Source organism: Bos mutus, chromosome 8 (genome assembly GCF_027580195.1).
Source record: "Bos mutus isolate GX-2022 chromosome 8, NWIPB_WYAK_1.1, whole genome shotgun sequence".
Taxonomy (NCBI): domain Eukaryota; kingdom Metazoa; phylum Chordata; class Mammalia; order Artiodactyla; family Bovidae; genus Bos; species Bos mutus.
Genome location: NC_091624.1, coordinates 105,748,128 through 105,769,847, shown reverse-complemented (window position 1 = coordinate 105,769,847; position 21,720 = coordinate 105,748,128). Strand labels below are relative to the sequence as shown.

The following is a 21,720-nucleotide window of genomic DNA, read 5'->3' as shown; positions in this document are numbered from 1 at the left end:
GTCGTCATGTACGGATGTGAGAGTTGGACTATAAAGAAAGCTGAGTGCAGAAGAATGGATGCTTTTGAAGTGTGGTGTTGGAGAAAACTTGAGAGTCCCTTGGACTTCAAGGACATCCAACCAATCCATCCTAAAGGAAATCAGTCCTGGGTGTTCATTGGAAGGACTGATGTTGAAGCTGAAACTCCAATAATTTGGCCACCTGATGTGAAGAGCTGACTCATTGGAAAAGACCCTGATGCTGGGAAAGATTGAGGGCAGGAGGAGAAGGGGACAACACAGGATGAGATGGTTGGATGGCATCACTGACTCAATGGACATGAGTTTGGGTGGACTCCGGGAGTTGGTGATGGACAGGGAGGTCTGGCGTGCTGCAGTTCATGGGGTCTCAAAGAGTCAGACAGGACTGAGTGACTGAACTGAACTGAACTGATAGCTCAGCTGGTAAGGAATCTGCCTGCAATGCAGGAGACACATGAGACGTAGGACATGGGTTCAATCCCTGGGTCTGAAAGATCCTCTGGAGTAGGGCATGGCAACCCACTCCAGTATAGATAATCCCATGGACAGAGGAGCCTGGCAGGCTGTAGTCCAAAGGGTTGCAAAGTGTCAGACATGACTGAGTGACTAAGGATGCATGCATACAAGAAGTTGAAATAGTACAGTCAACATCCATCCCTGTGAACACCTCTTAGATCAACAGTTAATAACAGACTCACTTTCTCCCCCACCCTCTCCTCCACTTCCCTCTGTGTGAATAGACCTCCTCTCTGTGTGTCTCAGCCTGATTTAATTTAGGTAAAGCCTCATTGGTAAGAATGCTTCTTCATTGTCATGTGTGCTTCAGATCACGGCACATTAGGAGGCGGACGATGCCAGATCGTCCCGTTATTAATGGTGTTATGTGATCGCTTGTTCATGGTAGGAGCTGCCAGTTAGATGCAGGAGTGATGCTGGGTACCATGTGCATGTCCCCCAGCAGCTGGTCCTCATCTAAGGGCTTCAACATCCTTCAGCCCCTGCCAAGATCCAGTGTTTCCTCCTCAGACCCAGCTGATGTTCTTCTGTGAAGCAGACCATTCCCCCATCCTCTGAGGTTTGTCTACAGCTCCTTCTGAAAAGCCAGGGTAAATGCTTAATGCTTTCTCTTTAATTACCGTGTCTGGAATAGCTCTCACTAAATCAGACTTTCCCACCATTTTTTCAGTTCCACTGTCCTCTCTGTCAAAAGCCAGTTGATTCACCTTATAATTTCCTGCCTCAGACCCAGAATCAGCCATTTATCCAATGGGACCTGGTTCCTTTTCTTGAAAGATGATATTTATTTATCTATTTATTATTATTATTATTTTTTGGCCATGCTGCACAGCAGAAGGAATCCTAGTTCCCGGACCTCGTTCCCTGTATTGGAAGCTCAGAGTCCTAACCGATGGACTGCCAGGGAAGGTATACTATTTAGAAGTAAAGAGCTGACATCAGACACACAAATTCCACTTTTATGTCATTGCTTCTAGGTCCTTTCAGTATTAAGAACAAAGCAACATGTGGACTTCTTTTAATCATGTGTTCATACTAGTACTCTGATTTAAATTTAACTAACTTTCTGAACACTTTTATGTCTCTTATTTTGAAAGTCTTGGTTCTTATTAATATATTTGCTTACCTCTTTCATATATACATATGTTTGAAATTACACTATCTGTGTTACTATTAAGAATGAAACCCTGAAGAGGTTGAGATTTTCTTTGCAGTTCTTTTTTGTACCTGGGGAGTTTTTAAAAGTACAAATTGCTATACTCCCCAGATCTATTAAGTCAGAGTCTTAGGAGTTATGAGTAGCTTGTAGGTTTGTGTTTTACAAATAAATTCATGCTGTCTCACCCTGGTCAGTCTCAGGATTTCTAGAAGGTAGGAGATCTGTTTGCTTTGGGTAATAACCACTGCCCCCCCCCCCCCGCCCAATACCTGTTCTTATTCTTTTTGAGACATTTTTCTAATTTGATTGTAATGTCATTGCTAAATAATTGGCACAGGGAGAAAAATGTAAAGAAACAAGAACGGGATTGACTGTGAAACAAAAGAAAGATCAAGAATTTGGTGGTGGGAGGGGGTCAGGGTAGGGAATGTAGGGAGCTTAAGAGCAACTACCAGGAAGTAACTTCATATTTTCAGAGTCTGTTCTCGCCAGCATCGTCCCTACAGTTCTTCAGAGGGCTTTAAGCAGTCATCTGTCTTGAAAGACATTCTAATGTCTCTTTAATAATGGCCTGCCGTTTAGCACGTATGCGGTGTTGCGGACACTCGGTGTTTCTATACAACACCTCACCTCTTCCTTGCAGTGACCCTATGCTTGCCTCATATTGTTCCAACTTTAGAGGGGAGGAAACTGATGTAAAAACTGTGGTCTCTGCTTATCTAATGGGTTTCTGAGGAACACACCACGCTTATCTTCATGGGAGTTGGGCTCTCTAGGAAATGGCCCTGAGCTGGGCTGGGTGTGGGGCTCTGTGACCGGGATTCTGAGGGCAGTGGCTTTGGGAGGGAGGGGCTGCCCAAGGCTGAGCTGTGATGGGGGCTATAGAAGTCCCAGGCCCACCCCAGAGAGCCAGGATCGCAGGTGTTCTCCTGGGGAGAGGGAGGCTGAATCTGGGACCTCCGCCTGGACAGTCACTCTGGGCCGCCACATCCCACAAGGGGCCTTGGCCGTGGGGCAGGCAGCCTCGTAGCCCCTGTAGCAGAGGTCCCAGGGAGGTCTGGCTGCCAGGACCGTCCTGAGCCGGGCCCCCTGCAGCTGGGGTCAGAGGTCCTGGGGGTTCTCACAGCGCCCACCATATCACCAGTAAACTTGGTATAGTTTCTCTAAGACAAACTGTCCTTGACAAAGACTTTTTAAAAAAGTTTTCTGTTGATTATCCTATTCCTGTTTTTCCTATTGAAGATGTATGTTCAAAGAAGTAAAGAAAAAAAATTTGTTCATGTCCCTCATTGTAAATATAAATGCTTTCTTTGTAACTCAGTTTTGTCAGCCTTTAACCCTCGTGTTATAGGCAAATGGCCAGGCCGAATGTTTAGCGTCAGGTTACCTTTTACCAGGCTTCCCTGGTGGTTCAGTGGTAAAGAATCCACCTGCCAGTGCAGGATCCCTGGCTTGGGAAGATTCCCTGGAGAAGGAAATGGCAACCCACTCCCATATTCCTGCCTGGAGAATCCCATGGACAGAGGAGCCTGGTGGGCTACAGTCCATGGGGTTGCAAAGAATCAAACTTGACTTAGCTGGCTAAGCAACAAGAAACCTTTTATTGTTGTTTGTAAACATCAGATGTTTAGAATCTCTAATCCAGTCCTCAGAATTTTACTCCCTTTTTAACCACATGTGAGAGTTTCTCAAATAAATCAGTGCAGGAAACAGCCTTTATGCTGCCTTAGGGGACCCCGGAGTTCCAGACCTTTCTCGCAGCTCCGTCTTTCATCCTGTGTCTCCTGAAGAAGGAAGTGACTCTCTCCGATCCTGCCTGCCTGTCTGTCTGTCTGTCCCAGCAGTCTGTCCTCTGCATGCAGCTGAAGCAGAGGGCTGCATGCTCCTTACCTGGTTCAGACACCTCCTGCCAGCAGTTTGTTTGGACCTGGGGGTACAGGGCTGAATTAGGGTGTCCCTGTCCCCCTGGCCTTCCTCTCCCTTGTGTGGGGGAGTCAGTGCTGTCAGCAGCAGACAGTCCTGATGGTTTCATCTGAATTAGTCCAGGCTGTAATTTGAAAGTGTACTATTCATTACCTTCTTGCTTTTGGGGCTATATCTATCTTCATTTCTATTGGAGGATCTTGAAATACATACATGCATACAGTATCATTTCTTGATACAAAGGAACTTACTTACAAAACAGAAAGGGACTCAGATTTAGAGAATGACCTTATGGTTGCCTGTACACACTGTTACATTTAAAGTGGATAACCAACAAGGACCTACCGTAGAGCACATGGAATTTTGCTCAGTGTTATATGGCAGCCTGGATGGGAGGGCAGTTTGTGGGGAGAATGGATACATGTCTATGTATGACTGAGTCCCTTTGCTGTTCACCTGAACAGCAAAGTCATAACATTGTTAATTGGCTATACCTCAATACAAGATTTAAAAGCTAAAAAAGAAAAAATCATTTCTCAGTACTCCAAATTTTGGCACCCACCAACATAATTTGTTTACTTTATCATATCCTCTACACTAGAAATGAAATGTCTTAAAATTATGTGTATGTAATATACTTTAATGTATGGTTAAAAGACAATATAATAAAAAATGACATCAAAATTAATGGTAAAATCCATTTTATCATTAATTACCTTGAATTTCTTCTAATTTATTGTGTGTGTCTACAGCTTTGGAGAGAAAACAAGATAAAGACTTTTAACTTCTTTAATTTTTAAAATTTATATCTTTACATTTAACTCCCTTTAAAGAAGTATCTTGGAATGATATAACTGGTAGATGGTATAGGGGAGATCAGTAGAGAACAGAGTGAAGTAAAGTATTTATTTGTTCTTTTTAAAAAGAAACAACTTCACATTACTTGCTCTGCAGTGCGCGACATGGCCTGTTACCTCCTGACTGTCTTATTTTAGAAGATGTAATTCTCATGACATCCTTTGCTTTTAAGTGATTGATAATAGATGACTGAGTGATTAATAATTGAATTTGCATTCTGGCTTTTGTGCTTGTTTTAAGAGTTTGCTAACGCTGGGTTTTGTTTTTGTTTTAATGCTACCTAAAGTTTGGTTGTGTCCGCGAATGAAGAATGTTTCTAGCTGTGTCCTGTGTATGAACCTCTGGTTATGAGCACTGTTTCTCTGAGTCTCTGGTTATGAGCACTGCTTCTCTGAGTCTCCTCTAAGCTGTGCTTGTTGTGTATTCTCTCTCTGTTCCATTCCTAAATCATGTATGGCAACCTCTTTGGCTACCAACAAACTTTATAGCTTACTGTGATGTTCAGCCGCCTTATACAAAAGAAAAAAATCTCAAGTTATTATATGAACTGTTTTCTAGTGAGTAAGTTTTATTAGTAAATAATTATTAAAACAAATTTAAAAGGAAGCTGAACAATTCCTAAAAACTTTATACAAACGTATGTTCAGTATAGAAACCAAGGAAAACCAGGACATAAGAAAAATATCATCTACAATCTCACCAAAGAGACAACTACTACTTATAACTTTCCTTCTAGTCATTTCTGTGTTTTTCTTTTTGTATTTGAGATCATATGGAGCAAGCAGTATGCATAATTAATGTATGTCTCCTACTTTTAAAAAACTAATATATCATGAGGATATTCTGCAAGAATTATTTTTCTTTAACATTTTTATGGTTAAGTACTATTCAATTGCATAAGTGCAGCATAATTTTCTTGACTAGTCTTCATTATGGACATACTGTTTGTTTCTAGTATATTAGCTGGTATATGTTGCACTGAACTGTTACGCCTAATATCTTCCCTGTGATTAGGATTATCCCCCTTGAATACATTCCCACTTCTGAAGCTTTGTATTCAGAAGGAAGGTTATTAAGGATGTTGGTACATACAGGTTAGATGGTTCTACAAAGAACTCTACTAAGTTACACTGTTTGTACTCCCCTCCCCATGAAGAGGGTATGAAATCTTTGTGACCCTAAAAATGTTAGGAACCACTGATGTGTGTTTAGAAAAAGAGATTTTTATGTTCCTCAAGTTCACCACTGACTAGCTTTCTAGAAGCATAGCAACATGCATCAGCCAAGGTAGATATGCAGGAAATTTGTTGAAAATAGGATCTTGGTGGGACCTCCGTGTGATTGAAACCAAGACTGCCTTTCAGGAAAACAGGAATGAGGTGTCTTGTGCTCTGTGCTGTGTGCTCAGTCGTGTCTGACTCTTTGCAATCCCACAGACCGTAGCCCACCAGGCTCCCTGTCCATGGAATTTTCCAGGCAAGAATACTGGAGTGGGTTGCTGTTTCCTTCTCCAGAGCAGAAGGTATATGCTCATAAACTTATACATAAAATGACACTGAAAGAAACATTTGAATGCTCCCAGGAGCAGAAGACCAACAGTTTAGAAAGAACTAGAAGCCGAATGCTGTAACTCTTCCTCAGTTCAATTTGAAAACCTTATTGCATTTACTTCATATTTGTCAGACAAATATAAGATTTTTGAAACCATTCTCTGTTTCTGTGAAGTCAGAATAGGAGGCATAGCAGCCCAGTCCCGTGTGCCTGAGGAAATTAGTGCCCTAATTTCTATCTTTCTTTGCAGAAATAGTGCTTCCATGATAGCTCAGTTGGTAAAGAATCTGCCTGCAATGCAGGAGACCCTGGTTCGATTCCTGGGTTGGGAAGATCTGCTGGAGAAGGGATAGGCTACCCACTCCAGTATTCTTGGGCTTCCCTTGTGGCTCAGCTGGTAAAGAATCCATGTGCAATGCAGGAGACCCCGGTTTGATTCCTGGGTTGGGAAGATCCCCAGTAAAAGGGAAGGGCTACCCACTCCAGTATTCTGGCCTGGAGAATTCTGTGGACTACAGTGCCTGAGGTCACAAACTGAGTGACTTTCACTTTTTCTTTCTGCAGAAATAAAGTCACATGAAATGAGATATAGTCTGTTTTCTTACATCCTGATAGTCACCTAGGCTAGTGGGCCTCATAGCAAGTTACTACTAATTCTTGAAATGCTAATTGGATTTAGTATTTCTAGAAGATTATTTATATGAAATATATATGAAATATAAGTAATCTTCTAGAATATTCTGTATATGAAAACAGCACTTTCTGAACTATTTATTACTAATTCTAGCTGATATTATTGGTTTGAAAGTAAATTTTTTATTGAAATTAACAGTGATTCTAAGGACTGTATTTTAGCTTTCGTACCTCAGAAATCTTAATGATATTTATCAATTTGTATAGTTATAAGGTATGAAAGACTCATGGGTACCTCGGTCCCAGGAGAGAATAAAGTGGTTCAGAATGTGGGCTCTGGCATCAGAGGCCCTGGGTCTGTGTCTCGCCTCTGCCACCCCCAGAGTGTGTGGCTTTCAAAGTCCCTCAGACCCTGTGCCTTGGTTTTCTCATCTGCAAAATGGGACAGCCCTGATACCCAGCTCCAAGGCTGATGACAAGGATGACTGGAGACAGGTGCTCGTTACGTCACCAGGGTTCTACCTCCTCCTCCCCCTGTCATCACCTTTGTGGTCATCACCTTGGAAGTCAACATTCAGTAAAACATGCTGGGTGACAGATTGGTTTACCACTGTGGTCTTTTTTTTTTTTTTCCAATTCCTTTTTCTCTTTTAAGCCTCTGGAGGCTCTCTGCTGACTTTGTAGACTTGGGGCGTACTCTGACACCTTGGCCACTGCCTTCCCTGTGCCTTTTTTCCCTCTATCTGTAGATACCAGGATAAATGTCTTGCTTACCAAGTACAAGAAGGAAATGTTTGTTTTGTTTTGTTTTGTTTTATAATTTTATCTACTTATTTCTGGCTGTGCTGGGCCTTCATAGCTGCTCAGGTTTTTCTCTGAGGTGCACAAGCGTCTCATTGAGGTGGCTTCTCTTGTTGCGGAACAAGGGCTCTAGGGTGCAGGGGGCTTCAGTAGCTGCCCTTCCCAGGCTCTAGAGCACAAGCTCTGCAGTTGTGCTGCACGGGCTTCGTTTCTCGGCAGCATGTGGGATCTCCTGTATTGGCAGGTGAATTCTTTACCACTTCACCAGGAAAGTCCTCGGGAGTGTTTTTAATAAGGAAAAAAACAAACAAAAAAAAAACCTGAATGATTAATAGCAAAATACAAGTGAAGCATTTAGTGAGACTTGACTGTCCCAAGTACCACACTTATTATGCACCAGAATTTTACCACTGGTCGTGAAGGGCTATCAGATCTGGTTGCAGTTGTGTTTGACCGGCCAAGGTTGGTTGGGATGTGTCAGAGCGTGACATTTAGCATCTCTGATGGACTGGCTTCCCTCTGCTCATGGAGAGGTGCTTCCCATTCCTCTTCAGCAGCTGTGGTTCTGCTTCCCACAGAGCCATTCCATTTCCCATGAAATGGAATGATTGTTCCAATCATTTATGAGGTATTCTAGAAAGATGCACTGAGTACCTACTGTCTACACACAGACAACCATCCTCCCCGCCCCCTCTTTGCGAGGCACCAGGGGAGCCTCTGGGGGACTTTGCAGTACACGATCCCGACCTGGAATGCTCTCCCCTCCTCTCTTGACCTTGTCCTGCATAACTCTTCCCTCTCGGGGAGCCTTCCCTGACTTCCCAGGCCAGATCAGACCTCCCAGGGCACCCCGTTTGTGTGATGATTTCATTGCATGTCTCCCACAGGATGGAGGCCTCCCTGGGAGCAGGGGTGCGTATGCTGTGTCCCTGCAGCCAGCAGAGTGGGGGCTCAACAGTCCGTCAATCGGACGGTTGCGGAGAAGATAAACCCGAGGAGTCCCGACACCCCCAGACCCAGGCTCCTGGCCCCAGCTGCTGTCATGTGTCTCGGAACTGTGAGTGAGTCCTACCACAGAGCGAAGCCGCCCCTCGGGCCTCAGCTTCTCATGCATTTAATAAGACACCTCGTTTTCAGCCTTGTGAGCGCTGGCTCAGTTGGTAAAGAGTCGGCCTGCAGTACAGGAAACCGCCTGCAGCACGGGAGACCTGGGTTCGATCACTGGGTCAGGAAGATCCCCTGGAGAAGGGAATGGCAACCCATTCCAGCATTCTTGCCTGGGAAATCCCATGGACAGAGGATCCCAGGGGGCTACAGTCCCTGGGATTGCAAAGAGTTGGACACAACTGAGCGTGCACACACGCTGGCATCGCATCTCCTGCTTCCTCCCCATGTGTCCCCTCCACTCATCACACCAAACCATCTGTAGTTCCCTGAGTATTCCATGTTCTTTTTAATGCTTTTGTGCCTTTGCCTTAGTCTAGAATGGCTGCCAAGCCCCACTTCTTAGCCCCGCTTCTTATCCCCCAGCCGTGCCCCCCCTCACTCCTGTGCCTCAATGCCTGCAAACACAGATCCAGCCTCTCCCAGTCTCCCTTCCTCTACACAGAAGCCCGGGCCCCCTGCTAATACCTTGGAGAGCATCTAGCAGGAAGTAGACCTGTAACAAATATTTGGATAACCAGAAGAACGGTTCTTTCGCCTTTTAATGATACATGTAAATACTGACCTGAATGCCAGATAACACTCACGATAGAGCTACTGCATCCCTGGAGAAGCACACCCCTTGAGAGCAGGCCTGCTGCCATTCAAAACTAAAATGTCAGAACATTTATTAGTGATAACCCGATCTACTCTGTATTTTTCTTTCTCACGTACATAGGTTTCCTTTGTCACCACCTCCTAAAATGGATTTCTTGTCACGACCCGGTAGTAAATGTTGTCCCATACTTTAAAATGGTGTATCTGCCCTGGGAACGTTGAGGTATTTTCTTCCTTGAGGTGATATTACTTTTTTCAGATTTGCAAGAGATTATCTTATACCAATCAGTGTCTGTGCTTTGAAGCCCTACATGGCAGTGCTGTTTTTCGAGCTGTGATGGAGGCAGGCTTCAGGGCAGAGCGAGGACGCACTTCAGTCATCTCAGAATGCGCAGCAGCAGCATCTGCCTTGAGGGTGCTCCGTTCCTTCCAGAACTTCCCTGGAAGGATGAAAGCACGGCTTGCTCAGCTTTCTAAAGGGTATTCCCGACGGTCTCTTTGAACACAAAGGCTATGTCTGACTTCTTTCTGCTCTTCCTCAGTAAAATGCTTTGCTTCACATCCTAAGCATTATTGATGATCCTGGTGGTGACATACATTTCAAGAAAGTTTTCAGGAAGATTTGAAAATCATTAGGTGTCTTCACTGGGATCGCCAGATGTGAAGGAGAATGAAGAATTAAACTGTCTGTTTGGTTTGATTGGTGTTAGATTATGAAGTTCATTGTTGTGTTGTTGTTGTTCAGTCGCTCAGTTGTGTCCAACTGTTTGCAACCCCATGGACTGCAGGACACCAGGCTTCCCTTTACTTCACTGTCTCCTGGAGTTTGCTCAAACTCATGTCCATTGAGTCACTGATGCCATCCAGTCATCTCATCCTCTGTCGTCCCCTTCTCCTCCTGCCCTCAATCTTACCCAGCATCAGGGTCTTCTCCAATGAGTAGGCTTTTTGCATCAGGTGACCAAAGTATTGGAGCTTCCGATTCAGTCCTTCCAATAAATATTCAGGGTTGATTTTCTTTAGGATTGACTGGTTTGATCTTCTTGCTGTCCAAAGGACTCTTAAGAATCTTCTCCAGCACCACCATTCGAAAGCATCAATTCTTTGTTATATTAATGACAAAAACCACAGGATAGGATTAAATAAGCATGTCCCTGGATTAAAAAAAGAAAAAGATTGTAACAGTGTGGTCCCTAGAGACTGATGAAGGACTTGCTCTTTTAAAATATATTAAAAATAATTTGGGGACTTCCCTGGCCCCAAAGTGGTTAAGATTCTGCACTTCTGATGCATCAATTCTTTGCTATATAAGTGACAAAAACCAAAGGATAGGATTAAATAAGCATGTCCCTGGATTAAAAAAAAGAAAAAAAGTTGTAACAGTGTGGTCCCTAGGGACTGATGAAGGACTTGCTTTTTTAAAATATATTGAAAATAATCTGGGGACTTCCCTGGCCCCAAAGTGGTTAAGATTCTGCACTTCCGATGCAGGGGGGTTGCAGGTTTGATCCCTGGTCAGGGAGCTAAGACCCACGTGCCTTGTAACAAATTCAATAAAAGACTTTAAAAATGGTCCACATCCAAAAAAATACAAAAAATAAATAAAGATGATCTGGAAAAGAGCATGGAGAATCTCAGCGCTTCTAGGTAAGAAAGTGGAGCTGATGGGCACAGCTGAGAGAAGGTTCCACAGGGCAAAGGAGGAACAGATGTGGGGGGCTCGTTTTTCTGCTGGTTCAGCTCAGTAGGTCCTCTGTCTCCACCTGACAAAATGCTGTGGCTGTTCCTTTGAAGGGTCTATTCAGCAGGGTTAATTTCTTGCTTCTCATCCTACTAGGCTATTTGGCTTTTAAATGTATATTCCCACTCTCCACTGCATATATAATATGTATGCATACATACATTATTCATGTGTTTAAAAATCTTCACAGATTTTAATTTACCATTTTCTCCCCTTGCTTTGCCTTTGTCTTTCTCTCCTCATTCTTCCCCCAATCCTTTCCTTATTTTTAGATAGGTCATTTTGTGGGAATAATGTGGTGGGACCTGTATTGTGAAATGTTGACACTTTTATTAAAATATTTTGTGTAACTTATTATATGCTGTTTTTAGGATGAAAGTACCACTTAGGAGCTTTCTTTTTAAAATTCAGTAACTGCTCATCTCCCAAACGCAGAGAGTTAAAATCTGCCCAACTGTATCCTTTTATGATTTCTGAGAGGTGTTATAATCTGCCTTTTATTACTTGTGGGAGATGGGGCTTTTGAATGACATTGGTGTGACTTGTTTTTACAGTCCTGTCTTAAGGTCTGTACTCTTGCCACTGAAATCATGGCATAAACTTTGACAAATATAGCTTCATCACCTTTTGAAATCTACTACAAAATGATTTACCGATCAGTTGTTTAGTACTTATAGTTGATTCTTAAAATTCAGTTCTCATCAGCTAAAAATGTAATACTATATATTCACAACAAGAAATATTGTTTTAAATCTGTAACTAATGTATGTGACTCGGTTAATGAGCTAAGGCATGAAAAATAGTTATTTGGATTTCATAAAGGTGTTTAAATTGCATGTTTCATAGATCTCTTGGTTAGCGGTATATGGTAATTAACTTTGATCTAGGCCGTTAAACAGTCTCACAAATAAAAATTTTCTGTAAAAGGATAACTAATGTATTATCCTTTTATTTGTAGACATTAACCTATATTCTGGTCCTTTATTTGCCCATTTCTTCTTTTCATTTATTCCTTCTTGAGAACTGTCTGGTAGTTTTCTGACCTGATTTAGAATCTCTAGTTTATTTCTGTTTTAAAACAAGGACCAAATTTAACAGGAGACCATTGGTGAGATAAATTGGCCTACAGGCTCAGACTAACACCAGCAGACTTACTTCCTCGTGTTTAAATAAAGTACTCATTTTCCACGAAATAACAAACTGGACTTGCAGGCCTGATTTATTCAAATCTGAAGAAGAAAAACTAAAAAAGGATTATTTAAGGTTTAGATTCATAGGGAAAGTAATGTTTTCAGTTATCTCACTCAGATTCTCAAAATACTCTTGTTGTTATTTTTGTTTGGTTGCTAAGTCACGTCTGATTCTGTGCAACCCCATGGACGGCAGCACGCCAGGCTTCCCTTTACTTCACTGTCTCCTGGAGTTTGCTCAAACTCATGTCCATTGAGTCAGTGATGCCATCCATCCATCTCATCCTCTGTCACACCCCTTCTCTTCTTGCCCTCAGTCTTTCCGAGCATCAGGTTCTTTTCCAATGAGTTAGCTCTTCTCATCAGGTGGCCAAAGTGTTTTTGGAGCTTCGGCATCAGTCCTTCCAATGTATATTCAGGGTTGATTTCTTTTAGGATTGACTGGTTTGACTCAAAAATGCTACCTTAAACCAAATCCAGCAGTGACACAGCCAGTGGGTGCAAAGCCAGTTTACATTCCAGCAAATAAATAGGTGACACAACCCGGAGCAAGACATTCCTCATGTGTTCAGTCCATGAAGAAACGCACGCTGAGTACCTACTGTGTACACACAGATAACCACCCTGAGAACCATTGTCTGGGGAGAACCCTGTGAACAGATCCTAAGGCAACTCGAGAAGGGCAGTGTTAGAAATATTCTGGGACCTGAGAGGAAGGGTGGAGTTCAAAAACCTGCTGGCTTGAACTTACTTCCTACTTACACAATAGAACATTAGAGGTGATAGTGTTAATACAGAGAAGGGTCTTGTATGAAACCTCCCCCTTTTCCAGTTGTAATTTTAATTTCTCTGTTGAAAATGGAAAGTTTATATTACTAAGGAATTTGCAGTTTACCTTCCTTATGCATTTACAAAAATGCAGTACATCGACATGGTTTTTAAAAAGTAAATTTTATCACAATTTTAATCAATTTTGATCAGTTAATTTAGTTCAACTACATTTTGTTTAAAATTATACCATACGCTTCTAGGGAAACATGATGGATTTTATTACCCAGACTTACTAATATTACTGCCAACCACTTTTATTTATTTGTTATTTTTATCAGAAGGTAATCCTTTTTCTCACTGATGAGTCACACCCTCCTCCATTTCCAGTTCTGCCTTTACTGCCAATGGAGGCATTGCCATTGGTCTTAAAATGTATTTGAATAGGGTCCTTTTCCATAAGAAAATGCATCCTACATATTCAGGGACCGGTAAAGTCTCTATTTGGGTTTTCCCAGTGGCTCAGATGGTAAAGAGTCTGCCTACAATGCAGGAGACCCCAGTTCAATCCTTGGGTTGGGAAAATTCCCTGGAGGAGGAAATGGCAACCCACTCCAGTATTCTTGGCTGGAGAATCCCATGAACAGAGGAGCCTGGAGAGCTACTGGACCTGACTAACACTTTGACTTTTTCACTTTGCAAGGTCTCTGTTTAATCTTGAGTGTATCCATTTTAAACCCTGATTGAGCAAATTACTTGACAGCAACCCCCCACTCCCCACCCCCCACCTCCCATGCCCGAAATGGACCACTGATCCCCAGTGCAGTGCAGACAGCTCTCAGCTCTCTGGAAGGAGCCAGAGTGGTGGTCTTTATCAGCACAGGATTTCAGCAGGGAAAGGGTGAGCTCAGAATCTAGCTCTAGGTACCAGAGAGAGACCGCGCCCCCACCCACATCCTGCCGCAGGCAGGGTGGGGATGCCCAGCCCATGGGCACACCCTGTGTCTTCTTAACTCCTTGACTACCCCCCTCCCCCACCTCCCTGGTCTCTTCCACTTCTTGGGCTTCTTGGCTGGTGATCAAGTGCAGTTAGAGAAAGGATGCTGATATGATCTTTCTAATTAAAGGTGTTTTTTTTGTTTTTTTTTTTTATTATTTTTTTTAATTTTTATCAAGAGGGCTTTTAAACTATAGAACTTAGTTTGACCTGTTAAGTCCTAGGCTCTGTGGCTCAGGCAGGACAACAACCGAATTGCAGGCGGCCGTCAGCGGCAGCCACGTCCCAGAGCGAAGCCGCCTTCTCAGGACCTCTGGTTTGTGCAGGAGCTCTTCATTACCAGCTTAGCTTTCGAGGTTTCCATGGCGTTTCAGAGCCACGCCTGCATTACTTTCACTGGCTCTAAATTCCTTTGTGTTCATATTATTTCTACCAGGGCATGACTGTCTCAGGAAGATATTATAAGGGTGATTTGGGGGTGATGGGGAGCTTTGTAAATTGTGAGATGTAAAGTGAGTAGTCTGACCTGATTCCTGACAATCCCCTATTTCCATCTGGGAATAGGTGATTCTGTTTTTCAGTACATTTCCACCTTTATGGACATGCTGATCTTAGAAGATGACCCACCGATTCCACCTTCCATTTCTGGTCAACAGTGACCTGTTGATTTTGACTGTAAAGGGAATCAGCTGGTGCTTCTGAAGGTGTGTGAACACCAGCGAGTCAAAAAGCCAACTCAAGTCTCATTCAGTATCCAGGAGGAGGAGCGTGTATCCTCTCTCTCCAGGGAGCTTAGTACTATTACACTGACTGCATCCTTTGAATCGCAGAAGGTGATGATTTGACATGATTTTTCTTAATTGACTTGAAGTCAGGCAGAGAGTTCTCAGATTGGTTTTGCCTTCGGATTTGAGAAGTGAGGAAATCCAAGTTTTTTCCAGTGACTATTAGATAGTGTTACTAAGAGCACAGCACTGTGCAGGGGATATCAAGTTCTTCTCTTGCTGAATTCCTTGAGTATTGCCCATATCAGTATTCTCTCTGATTGAGCCCCTCTTTCCTGGTCCGTGTGCTCCCTTCTCATCCTTCATCTCAGGCTCCCTCTCATAAACCAGGCAGAAATGGTAGGATCCAGGCATCTATTTGTAGATGGTTAGTGAGGGTCGCATGTCAGGAGAAGCACTGGGGTGCAGTGGCGCACCCCATGGATGTGGTTCCTCCCCTTTCATGGAACTTACAGTCTAGTGCAGAGTTGGAGGGGGAGGGGCAGATCCATTCCCACTTGCCTGTCTTTGTACATGAGGTTTTGCGGGAACACAGCCCTACCCATCCACCCTGTCTGGCTGCTCTGGGCACTCCAGTGACATCTTCTTTGTAGCGACCCTGTGGTCCAAGAGCCTGGAGTGCTTCCTGTTCCAGAGAGTGAGGTGAAGAGGTGAGTACAGGCAGGAGCCGGAAATGTCCCAGGAAGAGCATCCACTCTCTCGGGGAAGAGGACCAGTGTGGAGCCTGCAAGCAGGAGAAAGGACCTATTCATACCTGAATTTCAGGGAAGTCACTTTGGTTACAGGTTTCCCTGGTGGCTCAGTGGTAAAGAATCCGCCTACCAATGCAGGATATGCAGGAGATGTGGGTTCTGTCCCTGGGTCGGGAAGATCCCCTGGAGAAGGAAATGGCAACCCACTCCAGTATTCTTGCCTGGAGAATCCCAGGGACAGAGGAGCCTGGGAGTCACAAAGGAGTCAGACACAACTGAGCGACTAAGCCGCCACCACCACCACCACTGCTTTGGCTGCAGAACAATAACGACGAAGGGCAGTGAGTGCAGCGTTGGAATGGGAGGCACTAACACCTAGGAATCAGGAGCATGGCTCTGCCTGGAGGCACGCTTCACCCTGCCCTGTACTGATCCTGACATTAGGTCACTTCTCTGTTTCTGTTTTGTCTCTACGGTGTGTGTGCCTGTGCTCAGTCATGCCCGACTCTTTGTGACCCCATGGACTGTTGCCCACCAGGCTCTTCTGTCCATGGAATTCTCCAGGCAAGAGTACTGGAGTGGGTTGCCATTTCCTCCTCCAGCAGATCTTCCAGACCAAGGGATCAAGCCTGGTCTCCTGCATTGCAAGCAAATTCTTTACTGTCTGAGCCACAAGGGAAGAGATGATTGGATGGCATCACCGACTCAATGGACATGAGTTTGAGCCAACTCTGGGATATAGTGAAGGACAGGGAAGCCTGGCAGGTTGCAGTTCATGGGGTCGCAAAGAGTTGGACGCAACTGAACAGCAACAATAAATACGTGTGAAGCACTTAAGGGCAGAGTGTTTGCAGTCACCACTGTTCTTCCTATTCTAGTAATCCTGTTGAGAGGTGACTGTGGACTGTCCTAGGCCTTTGCAGTGTCCACAAAAAGTTAGTTGATCTAAGAAAGATATGGGAGATTTTATGGGAGCCAGGTTTGAGGATAATAATCTAGAAGGTGCATCTGAGAACTGTTCCACCTGTTAGAAGTCAAGGCACAGGTATGTAAGTATTTTAGACAGAGGGCTGGACATCAAATGAGGTCTTACTGACAGTTTATGCAATCCAGATCTAAGTATCATTGTGGTGGGTCACATGGACCCTTACATGTTCAAGAAGGAATGTTATCTTTAAGGAGCTGTCTTGTTGATGCTAGGAGAATGCTGCTCTTTGGGACTGAGCAGGTATTTATGCTGAAGGGGGCGGTCTGGTTGATGCATAATGCAAATATGTGATGCACAGTGGAGGGCAGAGAGGAGGACAAAGGGCAGAGGAGAACTTTTGTGTTTAAATTTTTATTGTCCTGCCATAAAATACGAATCTTACTCCACCACAGTGAGGGTGTGGAGAAAATGGCCGGATTCTGGAGCCACGCGGGCGGTGGGACTGGCAGGAGTCAGTGATTGTTCAGATGTCGGAACAGGAGGCTCGGGATGAAGTGGAGGACTTGCGTTTGATCAGTTGAGTGGATGGGGGTTCCCAGCCCCGAGGTGGGGAAGACAGTGAATGAAGCAGGTGTGTGCCATGGAGTCACAGCAAGTTCATTCCCAGGCATCTTAAGTTTAGGTGCCACGGTGATCCCAGTAGAAATGTTCAGGAAGCCTTTGACTGTGAACCCAGAGATGAGAAGCAAGATGTGGGCTGAGGACACGGAGGGAGGAAGGATCAAATGAACCTGGTCACCTTGCTGGGGAGATGAAGAGATACTAGAGCGAGGAGGAGAACAGGCAGGCTCCTAACAGGTCTAAATGGAATACCAGGAGTCAAAGGCTAGGGACTTCCCTGGCAGTCCAGCAGTTAGGACTCTGCTTTCACTGCCAAGGGCCCAGGTTTGATCACTAGTCAGGGAACTAAGGAGAGAAGGCAATGGCAACCCACTCCAATGTGCCTGGAGAATCCCAGGGATGGGGGAACCTGGTGGGCTGCCATCTCTGGGTGGCACAGAGTTGGACACGACTGAAGTGACTTAGCAGCAGCAGCAGCAGGGAACTAAGATCCACAAGTCACTTGGCGTGACCCAAAAATAGAAAAGTCAAAGGTTAGACAAAGGAAAGATCAAAACAGCTTTTGAAGGAAGATGACCGTGAAGTTTGAATCCATTAAACATTCTCTTGTTGAGATGGGTGAGCCTGAGAAATGTTTATATTCGTGAGTCTCACATCAGCACCTGCCCACCGAACCACAACAGATGTCTCCTGCCTTGGGTACCCAAATTTCACTCACTGTCGTGTTCCACATTCTTCCCATAAGCAGCTTTCCTCCAGTGGAATATTAGACACCACAGAGGACGTCCTAGAATGGCTGATGACCTGTTCAGTCTACTTTTCTGAACCCATTTCCCTCCCCTCACTCTTTTCCTCTCCAGTTACTAGTTCACTGGAGCCTTGATGTGAAAAGTTGAAGGGAGAGACTGAGTCTTCCTCCTTTTTGTGGGGTTCTTGGTTCAACATCAACAACTTGAGTCTGGCATCTTAGAGTTTTATAAGGACTTCTCTATTTTAATTTGTTTATTGCAGTACTTCCCATGGGCTTCCCATGGTGGAGCTAGTGGTAAAGAACCTGCTTGCCAGTGCAGGAGACATAAGAGACTAGGGTTTGATCCCTGGGTCGGGAAGATCCCCTGGAGAAGGACATGGCAACCCACTCCAGTATTCTTACCTGGGAAACCCCATGGACAGAAGAGCCTGGCGGGCTACATTCCATGGGCTCACAAAGAATCAGATTTGACTTAGCGACTAAATAGCAACAACAAGTGCCTGCTGCTTGACTCAGGCGTGCAGTGGTCAGAAGCCTGACGCAGAAGGCGTATCCACATGTACCTGAACAAAGGTATCACCCTTAGATGGTCGGACGGGGTGCCGCATGTTACACTTAGTTCTGTGCTATGGGATGAAATTTGTGGGAAAACTTTGAAATGGATCCAAAAGGCTACTGGGTGCATTTTCCAGCTCAGCTTTGCAGGTTATCTCATCCCTGCATGAACTCCAACCTGTTTCACAATCCTGTAAATGACAGAAAACTGATAATAACCTGCAAGAGTCTTGTCCATTGAAATGGAAACCCTGTCGTGTGGAATGCAGTTGGTTATTGCCCTCTGGGTATGGACCAGTTTGACCAGTTTTGCATCTATTTGTCAGTTCTTTGCAGTATTCTTGATGTTTATATATTTGTCTGTTCTTCACCAGGTCATTCAAAGGATTCACCTTTGAACTGGTTGTAACATCTTATGATTCCTTCTCAAAATTAATGGGTCAGTAAAAATCTGTGTCCCTTGTTCAGCAAAAAGTTCTCGTCATCCATGCGCATGTATGTTTATACCTGGAAGATTCACAAGGAAATGCTGGCTATAAGTGCCTGTACCAAAGGGAAGGCAGGAAGACTTGCCTTTCACGATATACCGTTAAGGATCCTATGAATGTTGTATCACATGCTTAGAGTATTACCTAAACAAAGAGATTGTTGTTCAGTTGCCAAGTCGTGTCTGACTCTGCGACCCCCTGGTCTGCAGCATGCCAGGCTTCCCTGTCTTTCACTATCTCCTGGAGTTTGCCTAAACTCATGTCCATCAAGTCAGTGATGCCATCCAACCATCTCACCCTCTGTCATCCCCTTCTCCTCCTGCCTTCAATCTTTCCCAGCATCAAAGTCTTTTCCAGTGAGTCAGCTCCTTACATCAGGTGGCCAAAATACTGAAGCTTCAGCATCAGTCCTTCCATTGAATACTCAGGGTTGATTTCCTTTAGGATTGACTGGTTTGATCTTGCAGTCCAACGGACTCTCAACATACATTTGTTAAGTTCCTTTTTGAACTCTCTCAAGTCAGTCCTCAGCTAGCCCTTACCAAAACTTTGACATTGACTAAATTCACATTTGAATTAGCTGACTTTCCAAAGAGACCCTTGTCTCTAAATAAACCACCACTGGACAGCAACCTGCCTATCAGCCTTACTTCTGCACTCTTCAAAGTCTTTAACTTGACTTTTCAAAATGGCTCTAACAGTAGAAAAATGTCGGTCAGACGGTATGAACTCTTTTATGACTGTCTTCAGGACTCGGGGATCCTGGCTTGACGAGGAGGGAGGGTGGCAGATCAGTTAGCAGGGTCTGCAGTCCTGGTTCTGCCCGGCTCACCCATTCCAGACCGGCCACACACAGCCTATAGCCTCCTTGTCTGGTTACAGCCGGCAGCCCTTCCTTTAAGCCATTGGAGCGCAAGCCTGCTGCATATTGAAAACACCTGGAGTGTTCTTAAAACTCCAAACGCTCCCACCCATTAAATCTTGGTGTCAGAGGGGTGGGACTCTGACGTCAGTGTATTTAAAGCCACTGAGGTGCATTTGATGTTGAGAAACACGGCTGTACAAAGAGTGGCGCTGACTTAACAGAAACTTCACATGTGACCCCAGGGACAGAAGCATGCAGGGCTTCTGACAGGAAGATCTGTGCAGCTGACGAGGAGTGTCTGGACAGAAAGGAAGACCAACCTTCTGCAATATTCATGCACACAGAATCCGGTCTTCCTGGGGCCACCTTTGGACTGGGGCCAGCTAGGTCCTGGGTGTGGTTTAAGAGCTCTGTTAGCCTTGGTTTCAGTCGTCAGAGCTTGTTTTATAGTTCTGAACTCAGCTGAACTCTCCCAGAGCAGAAATACTGAGGTGGGGGCCGTCAAGATCATATCCCAGCCCCCGTCCTCTGCCATCTGGGCCACTAAGCCAGCCTTGGGTGGGCTGACACCCAGCACCACCACCACCAGGTGGCCGTGGGACCGACAGAACGTCATACTCTTCATCCACCAGACAACTGGGAAAACCACACCAGACAACAGGACCTGTCGAGTGCCTGCTTTGGGCAAAGGTCTTAGAACCTCATTGCTCCAACCTGTTAACGACGTGCTTTGAAAGTGTTAGTCGCTCAGTCATATCTGACTCTTGTGACCCTGTGGACTATAGCCTGCCAGGCTCCTCTGTCCCTGGGATTCTCCAGGCCAGAATACTGGAGTGGGTTGCCATTCCCTTCTCTGAGGGATCATCCCGACCCAGGGATCGGACCCAGGGATCGAACCCAGGTCTCCTGTATTACAGGCAGATTCTTTACCACTGAGCCACCAGGGAAGCCCAGCAATGTGCTTTATTAAGGGGTTTTTGGTAGAGAGTCGAGTTTATGAGGGGAGTAGTAAAAAATGCATCCACCCCTTTATTTTGGAATGGTAAGGCAAAGAATTGGGCTTCCCAGGTGCCTGAGTGGTAAAGAATCCACCTGTTAATGCAGGAGACCCCAGTTTGATCCCTGGGTTGGGAAGATCCCTGGAGAAGGAAGTGGCAACCCACTCCAGTATTCTCGCCTGGAGAATCCCATGGACACAGCAGCCTGGCAGGCTACAGTCCATGGGGTTGTAAAGATTTCAACATGACTAGCGACTAAACAACAACAGAGACAAAGAATTATTCAATTGCTGGTATGCTGTTCCTCGCCAGGAATGGTTTCCTCTAATGAGGGGTCCTGGTTCATGGCCTGCTTTAGTTCCATGATTCATAACATTTTATCATTGCCTGGGCTGTTTTTAAAATGTGCACATTGGTGTCATGAACTCTGCTGTGGTTGCCTTCACGTACTCACTCTATGCCCTCCTCCCTTTTGTGTAGGAAGACAGAGCTGTTAATAACCCCATGCCTGACAGAGCGGGCAACGGACTAGCCCTCGGGGATGACAGATTCAAACCCGTGGTGCCCTGGCCTCACGTGGAAGGCGTAGAAGTGGACTTGGAGTCTATTCGAAGAAGGAACAAGGCCAGACATGAACAAGAGCGCCGCCCCGGAGGAGAGAACCAGAAGGACATCATGCGGAGGCAATATCTCACGTTTAAACCCCAGACTTTCACCTACCGTGATCCTGTGCTCCGCCCGGGGGTCCTCGGTAACTTTGAGCCCAAAGAGCCTGAGCCTCCCGGAGTGGTCGGTGGGCCTGGAGAGAAAGCCAAGCCATTGGTTCTGGGACCAGAATTCAAACACGCAGTTCAAGCCAGCATTAAAGAGTTTGGATTTAACATGGTGGCTAGTGACATGATCTCCTTGGATCGCAGTGTCAACGACTTGCGACAAGAAGAGTAAGCACCCCTTCCTCCTCTTTCTAAACTGGGGGCATGGTTGTGTGGATAGATACTGAGTTAGATTGTCAGTTACTGCAGGGGAATAAGAGGATCTTTGGTCCCCAAAATGGGCAGAAAGGGGAGAGCTCCCCATTTGTGTTATTTTATTTCGGGGGCGGCGTATAAAATTCTGGG

The 21,720-nt window shown here is 44.9% G+C and overlaps 1 protein-coding gene across 2 annotated transcripts in view; it reads left to right on the top strand.

Moving 5' to 3' along the window:
- GALNT7 (polypeptide N-acetylgalactosaminyltransferase 7) overlaps nt 1-21,720 on the top strand; it is a 135,967-nt gene that overhangs the window by 48,168 nt on the left and 66,079 nt on the right. For both annotated transcript variants that reach the window (XM_070376038.1, XM_070376036.1), the window contains exon 2: nt 21,083-21,543. In XM_070376038.1, the coding sequence (XP_070232139.1) occupies nt 21,083-21,543 (461 nt within the window). The remainder of the gene's footprint in view (nt 1-21,082; nt 21,544-21,720) is intronic.